We start from the raw sequence: 10,000 nt of genomic DNA on the forward strand, positions 1-10,000 counted from the left end.
GAGCTCTGCCATGCTGTTATGCTTTTGTTTCTGTGTAAATCAGGAAATTGTTCTATTGTTATGTTGAGCAAGATGCTCAAACGGCCAATGCATCTTCATCCAGCCAAGGCTCTCCCGTGGCCTGATGGGTAATCAAACGCAGACGTTTCTGATTCCACATGCTGTCATTTCAAAAGCTAGAAACAACTCGGTTTGTTGCCCACATACAGCTGTATCATACATCCATCGGTACATCTAGATCCACCGCAGTCCAATTCCCTCCACTATTGATTTTACTGCTCTCATTTTCCACCCCGTTTTAAAAACCCACACAGAAAAAGCATGTTCTAACAAATCGTCTCGCTATTGGCCCCTCCGCAAGGCCGAGGCTACATCTCGCAGAAATAAATAACTTGTATTTCAACCTCATTCTCATCTGTTTGGAGAGGACAGGAAACATTATTCTTGGATATTGGATCAGTGTGTCAGATGCACACATCCCGGCTTTGATTTGAATGCCCGATGTTGCGCCCCAATCCTCAGCTTGGCTTCGAAATCACAAGCAGATGCCAGCTAGGATAGTGGATTTCAGCTTTCGAGACGACTCTAAAAATATTCGCAACTAAATGCCAGAGCGTTTCTGCAACACTGTGATGTGCCAGTCAGATGATAAATGAGAATTAGGGTTTCTATCTAATCATCCTCTGAGGATGCCTGTTTTTTTTGATCATTGGAGATACATTCAGGATGCGAATTATATGTTATATAAGTTTTTGGGGAATGTTAGTTTGTGTAATTCATGCTTCAGTGAATCAAATTTATGCATTTATTTAAATTGTGTCTAATTTATTCAAACAACATATTGCATTGTATGCATTCTGGCCTACGGTATACTCTGGTTAGCTATTTTAGAGGTCAAACTATACAAACTATGCATCTAATTTTATTATTTATTTTTAATCTATATACTGAAAAAAACATTAATTTATGAGATAAGCATCTTGTGAACAGTTATGTCTATCGGTACTTTTGTTTTGTTTTGACATCCTTCAGAGGGGATCAGTTATTAATTTTTGGGATCAATCCCCCCAACACCCCCAAGTAATTCACATCCTGGATACATTCCCAGGGCTATATATTTAAGAACCAGCAAATGTGTCCCTGGGCTACCTTTGCTTGCAGTTTTTGTTTTCACAGTCCACTCAAGGCCACTGTTGACATTTTTGACAATCTCAAGTATGTTACTGGAGAACATTTTCTAATACACCTTTTTTGCCATTTTTATATCAATAAATATATCTTTAGTGTGCGAATTATACATTACATAACTTTTTCTGTAATGTTAGTTTGTGTAATTCATGCTTCAGTGAATCAAATTTATGTATTAATTTAAATTGTGTCTAATTTATACATACAACGCATTTAGGTTTTCAGTAATTTGTGGGATATTTAGTGCATTCTGGCCTACAGTATACTCTGATTAGCTATTTCAGAGGTCACACTATACAAACTTTGCATCTAATTTTATTTATTTTTTAATCTATATGCTGAAACAAACATTAGTTTATGAAAAAAAGCGTCTTGTAAACAGTTATCATGTCTATTGGTACTTTAGAACTGCCGATTTCAGTCTGTTAAATGAATTTATTTTTCTCACGTAGACTGATTGATGCGATTTATGCATTCACAATGGCATGAGCCATTATAGCGGTGGTCAAATGTATAATTATTGCATTTGGGAAAAGAGATGAGGTACTCAAGGTTCTCAACAGCAAAACATAAGGTCAAGAATCTTAGTGTGACACTGGAGTCAGATCTGAGTTTTAGTAGTCATGTCAAAGCAGTTAGTAAATCAGCATACTATCATCTCAAAAACATCGCAAGAATTAGATGCTTTGTTTTCAGTAAGGACTTGTTCATGCTTTTATCAGCAGCAGGGTGGATTACCGTAATAGTCTCCTCACTGGCCTTACCAAAAAGACAGTCAGACAGTTGCAGCATTAGGCATGTTCACATCAAGACTGAAAACACATCTGTTTAGCTGTGCCTTTACTGAATGAGCACTGTGATACGTCCCACAAATCGCACTATTATGTTTTTCTCTTCTTTTTCTCTCTTTAAAACCTGTTTTAACACATTTAATCTGTTTTTTTTATTTTTCTTATACTTGTCTGTTTTATTCTTGTTTATGTGAAGCTCTTTAAATTGCCACTGTGTATGATATGTGCTATATAAAGAAAACTGCCTTGACTTACCTATATATTATTATAATTATTAATATTACTTTTTACATACAGATCAGAGCAAACTATTTCTCACTATTTAGAAGGCTAACCCGCCCAAACGTGTTGTTTTGACATCCTTCAGGGAAGATCAATGATTAGTTTTGGCGGTCACTTCCCCACAACACGCCCTAGTAAATCACACCATGGATGCGTTCTAGAGGCTATATATTCAATAACCGGCAAATGTGTGCCTAGGCTACCTATGCTTGTAGTTTTTGTTTTCACAGTCCACTAGAGGATGCTGTTTACATTTTTGACAACCTCAAATATGCCACTGGGGCACATTTTCTAATACACCATTTTTCATACACCAGAGCCCCGCTGTGTACTTTTCTGCCAATCTCAACATCCTTCTCATGTGTGTCCATGAGAGAAGCCGGTTGACTTGTTGTAAACCCAACCAATAGTGTTTTCTAAAGCAAACTAGAAGATAAAGCTATCTTGGCCACGTGACTTTACCACATTTTCACACTTTTTTTTGTTTTGTTTCGGTTTCTGGAGCCGTCCTTTTTCTGACTCAACCCCCATTCTAATTTGCATGCCAAGTTTAATGCCATTCTTGGCGAGCCACTGAACATGTGGAGGTAATCAGTCAGCAGTATAGCTCAAAATGGAACAGAAGTTGTCAGTGTGGTCGTACTGCCCTGTAGTGTTTATTTAACATACTAAATGAAGCCATATGTAGCCCAGGGCACACATTTCCAGATTCTCAAATATGTAGCCCTGGGCACATGTTCCCTTTTTTTTTAACAAAGGACCTCCAGTAGATTTATATTTGTTGTCTTACTTGTATTGGGTGACAGGTGGGTTAGCTTTGGCTGAGCAGTGAAACTTCACCAGGTTTCCCTCCAGGACTGGTTGGGGCTCCACTGAGAGGTTCACCAAAGGTAGATCTGCAAGCAATTAAAGAAATTAATTAGAAAACATTTCCATTTTTAAAGAACAATTGCTGAGTATTTGAACCATTAGATGCTGATCCGCTTTTGCTATTATCCCAGGAATTGGTCAGAGAGGAGCACTGGAGACACATAATTGTGAGTGTATTATTGCCGTATCATCAAAAGATGTGAAAATCAGGGAACAACAGTGTTACGAGAGCACTGCATGTTAACTAATGAGAGGTATACCTTTTCATCTTTGCAAATGAGGACTAATTAGAACAACGGTTTAATCTCAAAGCAATCCATGACAATTAAAACAAAACAAGAACGCAGTGTAATGCCATTTAAACTGGGATATTAATAACAAACACACAGATTACGCGAGTAATACCATCATATATTTTTCTTTTATTTTAATTAACACACTGCCTACTTGAAATGTTCTTTCGCCAAAGTACATAATATTAACATGCAAAACTCAAATCACACAATTAGAAGCAAAACGACTTCGAATAAGCGCCTAATTAAAACTGACACGTCTTATATAAAACACAGGTATAAACTGTATTCTAAAATAAGTATATGAATAATTCAGACGAGCTAAATCATTTAAGTCGTTTCTCTAAAAGATAAGCATATTTAAATGTGAAATATTATTATTAGATGCAGTAGATGTCCCTCGTGTGCCTCTCATGCCAAGAATAATTAAAAAGTTTCCCACATGATGCGCTGAAAAGAACAAGTAGATACAACGGAAAAGGCTTTACAGGTCTCCGGGGAACCTAAAAAAAGGAAAAGAGCCCTAATTGCTGTGCTTTTACCAAGACCGGACGGTGTCGAGTGCAAAAGCTAAGCAACACACATCAGCGATTCAGTGTCCACAGGGAGCACGGGGAAATAAAGATAGAGGAGAGAAAGAGGAACGGGATCAGTCATGCGTTTGAGAGCCAGCTATTCTACATAGATGCTTTTTTTTTGTGTCCTATTACCCTCAAGTAACACTAATTTAGTCTTTGCTGGCATGAGTGCTACACCACAGATCAGCGGAGCAAGAGAAACAGGCCTGACTCAGCTGGAGAGTCATCGGGCGCTGCTGTTCGTGTCTTTTCTAAAGTACAGTATGTGGCACAGCTGGGCAGAGTGGCATCCCAGCGGTTGTTGCAGGTGCTGCCCTTTTTTCCCATCTGCCTTTTTTTTCGGCCACACACACACTTACGTGCACACACACTTGTGTCAGGTTGCTCTCTAGATGCTCAGCAGCAAGCTCGATTTCTGAACCCACGGAAGGCACCGGTGCAACCGCGGACTAACTGATTATTGCTGTGTGCTGCCCGCTCACCAGCAGGATACGTGTAAAAGGTTTACTCTGGCTAATTGGGCATGCGGGTAGGTGGAGAGCGGGCTTGTTTGTTGGTTGATGTATATGAAGAGTCCTGCCTTTAAATGTTCATTGCAGATCGTTTAGTTGTAGCACGGAGTATAGAGTCAATATACTGCCTAGGTGATCGAAATGTAAGCATGAATGAAGCTTTGGATTGATTGATTGATTGATTGATTGATTGATTGATTGATTGATTGATTGATTGATTGATTGATTGATTGATTTGTTGGTTGTTTCAAGCAATTGATTGGTTGATTGGTTGATTTATTTACTGTATGTTTGGTTGAAACATTGTTGAACAATGGAATAACATTAATTCATTCATTTTCTTTTCGGCTCAGTCCCTTTAATAATCTTGGGTCGCCACAGCGGAATGAACCACCAACTTATTCAGCATGTTTTTACACAGCGGATGCCCTTCCAGCCGCAACTGTAACTGGAAACATCCATTCACACTCATTCACACACATACACTGCAAACAAGTCTACCCAATTCACCTGCACCCTGAATATCTTTGGACTGTGGGGGAAGCCCGAGCACCCGGAGGAAACCATGAGAACAAAGGGAGAACATGCAAACTCCACACAGAATTGCCAACTGACCCAGCCAAGACTCAAACCAGTGACCTTCTTACTGTTAGGCGACAGCACTACCTACTGCGCCACTGCATCGCCACATTGGAAAATCTTCTGAGTATGGTTGAGTTGGGTTTGGTCGATATGGTTTGGTTGGTTGGTTTATTAACTGGTTGATAAATAAAAACATATTGTTGAAAATGGAATCTTCTGTCCAAAATATCAGTATAGTTGATTGATTGTAAATGCAAACCTGACTGAAACAATTGATGGATGGATGGATATATGGGTTAGTTGGTTGGTTTATTGACTGGCTAATTGATTGAAACACATCATTGTAAAATGGTATATGTTCTGTAAAAATTATCAGTATCAGTATGGTTGGTTGGGTTGGGTTGGGTTGGATTGGGTTGATTTGGGTTGGGTTGGGCTAGGTTGGGTTGGGTTGGTTTGGTTTGGTTTGGTTTGGTTTGGTTTGGTTTGGGTTGGTATGGGTTGGTTTGGTTTGGGTTGGTTTGGTATGGTATAGTATGATATGGTTTGGTTTAAGTTAGATTAGTTTGGTTTGTTGTTTTATTAACTTGTTGATAAATTAAAACATATTGTTGCAAAATGGAATATCGTCTCTCCAAAATATCAGTATAGTTAATTGATTGTAAATGTAAACCTGACTGAAACAATGGATGGATGGATGGATGGATGGTTTAGTAGTTTGGCTTATTGACTGACTGATTGAAATACATCGTTGTAAAATGGAATTTGTTCTGTCCAAATTATCAGTATGGTTGGTTAGTTGGTTGGGTTGGTTTGGTTTTGATTGGTTTATTAACTAGTTGATAAATTAAAAAAATATTGTTTAAAAATTTGAATATCTGCTGTCTATAATATCAGTATCAGTATCGTCAGTTGGTTGGTTGGGTTGGGTTGGGTTAGGTTGGTTTGGTTGGTTGGTTGGTTGGTTGGTTTATTAACTGGTTGATAAATTAAAACATATTTTTGAAAAATGGAATCTTCGGTCCGAAATATCAGTTGATTAATTATAAATGTAAACCTGACTAAAATAATTTATTGAGGGATGGATTATTGGGCTAGTTGGTTGTTTGATTGACTGGTTGATTAGTTGTAACATATTGTTGAAAATTGGAATATGTCCTGTCAAAAGATCTTTATTTACATTAAAGTGCATTTTTTTCTCAGGTTGGTCCTCTAAATACCCCCCCCCCCCCCCCTTCTTGGAGAACAATACTCCTTAAAGATCATCATATGATAATATCCTTAACATAAAGCAAATATGAAAACTTCTATATTTTGTCTAGAAGTTTGGTACGGATCAATCGTACAAAAAAAATATGTAGGGAACCATTCAGTTCCCTGAATAGTTCTTAAAATATACATTTCTCCTTTCATTCTTAGTATGAAAAATCTTTTAATAATCTAAATTTTACACTATATGGACATGAATGGAATGGTTATAATGTTAAAGGTTCTTGGTGGAACAATATTTGTCTCTATTTTTAAAAATGAACGAGGTAATGCATATTCAACAGTTCATATGCTACAGTGACGTTACCATGATGTAAATACAGTTTCAGCAGTAGGTCCTTTTAACCACAGTTTAGAAATGTAATGCAAAAGCTAATGCAGACTCTTGTGTATAATTAAGTGAATTGTTTTCTCACAAGATAAAGACAGAAAATCTCACAATTATAAGACACTGATGGTCCATCAAATAATGCTATCTTTTACCTTTGCCGTCAACATGACGTATATCAAACCTGGGCATCAATGAAGTTCTACAAAAAAACCTTTCTATGATGTGCGAAACAGTCCCACAAGGTAGCGTAGTGTTTTGTGACCCTTTAAAAAGACTTTATACCTCTGATAAAAATCAATGCGCCTAAAAGCTTTCAGCGGGTTATTACTTTATTTTCATCACTTTCACGCTAACGTTCAATTTTGCGCCTTGGCTGTTTTGAAGCAAATGATGACTGCCTTTGATGTCAGTGCAAGTCTTTGGAGAGTTAACCTTGAGGGAGAGAAAAGCCATCAAAAGTGTCTTCAACTTATGACAAAACTGAAGAGTGACATTAACTTTCTGTCTTAAATAACGAGAAAAAGTGGACGTTCGGCCCTAGAGGACTGACTAGCACCTCTCAAAGGCCCAGGCTGGCAGAAGCTCACCGAGACCCCAGTGACCTGAAAATCTATCGACACAGAGCGTCTTAATAAAGAAGTCTGTTTGTCACTTTGATGTATAAATGCATGAGTCTCTCCGGCCTGAGACGCACGTGACTGGACATCAGTATGCAGCTCGGCTAATTCCTCCGGTTCATCAGCAGGGCGAGCACGGAGGTTTGAAACATGACTGCAACATTGACAGCCCACTTAAAAAAAACAATAGCACTAGAAGAGAGGAGCCATCGGAAAAAAAATATTATATAAATGAAACGAATTGACGGGGGGGGGGGGGTGGGGGGGGGGAGGGAGGGGGGGGGGGTGCAGTGGTGGTGAGATGACAGCTTTTGATCGGAAGTTCAAAGCAAAGAGCAGATGGCGGCTTCGAACAATCGGCCAACTTCCCCAGAGTTGGGAGGAAGGTGCCAAAGAAAATGGCTTCTCTGTCTTTCTTAAAGCTGGATTTCTATTCTGCCTGGGTCACTGTGGCCAGCTGTTCTCAGTGCGAGACGGAGAGAGATGATGGCCTCGTATCAGCAGGAGGAGGCTGTTTAATCTCTTTATAACTCCACTGAATCTGTGCCACAGTGTGGCTTTCAGTGGCATTGAGAGCTCACAGCAGATTTGGCTCTGCGTGTGAACACAGTTCATGCATCTGTACTGGAGAGGGAGGTTATAGTGTTGTCAAGGCCTTCTTTTGTGGTAGGTCACATGACTTTGTGAGAAATAAAGGGTCAACGAGAGATGTTTCATGCAAGTAATGGATTTTAAGGAGCTTTTGTGTGTGTGTGTGTTTTTTTTTGTGTTTTTCTTCATAACTTTACACTATACTGTAAAACCCAACAGTCAACTTTATCAAATGAAATGAGTGTAGTTAACTCAAAATTCACTGAGAGTTCATTCTACTCATTTGAAAAGAGTGTTAAACTCAGTATTGAAGGTAATGAGTTAATTAAATACCTCACAACTTTAATAGAGTAAGTTCATATATATATATTATATATTATAAGTTCATATATATATATATTATTTTTTGTAACTCAATTGGTTTGTAGCAATCAGTTTCCTTAAAGGGTTTGAGCTGCCTTAACCTAATGGGTTTTACAGTACTCAGTTGGTTTGAGTTCTCTTCAGTTATTGGGTTTTACTGTGCTCGGATTGCTTCATTTACTCAAATGAAGTAAGTTTAAAAACGAATCCTAATGAGTACTGTGAACTTACTCTATTTGAGTTACCTTAACTTATTGTGTATGCTGTAAAAAACTATCCATAAATTATGCTTTTGAAATGCATTATGGGACCTTGATCTTTCTTCCAACTACTTTTAACCATCAAAAAAGTGAATTTAATTAATATTTTTAAAAGTTGAAAGTGATATATTGTCTCGGTTGGTATTGAATATTAATGTACAAAACTTTGTTTTAATCCGTCAGCACATTTTCTGTTATTTTACAGACTTATTTCTTTATATATTATTTCTTATACATTAAATTATTTCAAATGAATTAAATGGAAATAAAAGTTACTATGTTAATCTGTAGAGTTGAATATTCAACATCAAAAGTTGGCAGAGCAGAGGTCAGGGTCTTATATTCACAATCGCAAATAAATGGAAAACACTTGTGAAACAAAGATAGAAAAACTGTTCATTAACAGCATGCTTTTACAGTATATATATATATATATATATATATATATATATATATATATATATATATATATATATATATATATAATATTCAGTAAATTTTTTACTGTATATGCTGCCTGTCTTAACTCATTGGTAGAGAAGATATTGTATGTCAATGGGACTTTCCTGGTTAAATATGTAAAATAATAATAATATTAAAACTAATGGAGAATGATTTCCCAGTACTGGGTTGTGCCTGGGAGGTCATAAACTATGTAGCTCTAAACTAAAGGAAAATAAATTAATAATTGAGAATGATTTCAGCAGCAAACATTACTTCAAATAAGATATAAAGTCTGACAATTATATCATCAGTTTATCTTCTGCAGATTTAGTTAGTTTCTACTTCTGAAACAATTTGTTGTTTTTAATAAATAAAAGGCATATATAAAACAGTTGTCATTTAATGGCACATCAAAACATTCCATTTAGTATGAAAGTGCAATCACAGAAAATAAGATAAAACAAAAGTGCTATTTTTATGAAACTTAACAACGTGTATATGGCACTTGAGGTTCAGTTTTGTGTGATGAATTTAAACACTGTGCTGTTTTTCCCCTGTTGAGTTTCCTGTCAAACTCTCTTAATGAATAATGTAGTGCTAAAGCATATATTCTTGTTCACATAATGTGTTATTCCTTACACTAATTTAATTATAGCCCATCTGTGTGTCTAACTTTGTTAAAGTCACAACAGTAAAATGATAAACCTTGAATTCTTTACAGATGAAACTGAAGCAAAACACAATTAAGTAAAAAATAGAAACACTCATCGGCCGTTTTATTAGGTACACCTGTCCAACGGCTTGTTAACGCAAATTTATAATCAGCCAATCACATGGCAGCAACTCAATGCATTTACACATGTAGGCATGGTCAAGACGATCTGCTGCAGTTCAAATTGGCAGAGGTGATTTTAGTGACTTTGAACGTGGCATGGTTGTTGGTGCCAGATGGACTGGTCTGAGTATTACTGGTGATCTACTGGAATTTTCACACAAAACCATCTCTAGGGTTTACAGAGAAAATCTGAA

General features: G+C 37.0%; 1 protein-coding gene across 10 annotated transcripts in view; it reads right to left on the reverse strand.

Annotated features, from left to right (window-relative positions):
* kirrel3b (kirre like nephrin family adhesion molecule 3b) overlaps nucleotides 1–10,000 on the reverse strand; it is a 367,679-nt gene that overhangs the window by 64,196 nt on the left and 293,483 nt on the right. For all 10 annotated transcript variants that reach the window (XM_021467925.3, XM_073929721.1, XM_073929720.1 and 7 more), the window contains exon 6: nucleotides 3,052–3,157. In XM_021467925.3, coding sequence (XP_021323600.1) covers nucleotides 3,052–3,157 — 106 coding nt within the window. The remainder of the gene's footprint in view (nucleotides 1–3,051; nucleotides 3,158–10,000) is intronic.

This window comes from Danio rerio, chromosome 18 (assembly GCF_049306965.1).
Source record: "Danio rerio strain Tuebingen ecotype United States chromosome 18, GRCz12tu, whole genome shotgun sequence".
Classification (NCBI taxonomy): domain Eukaryota; kingdom Metazoa; phylum Chordata; class Actinopteri; order Cypriniformes; family Danionidae; genus Danio; species Danio rerio.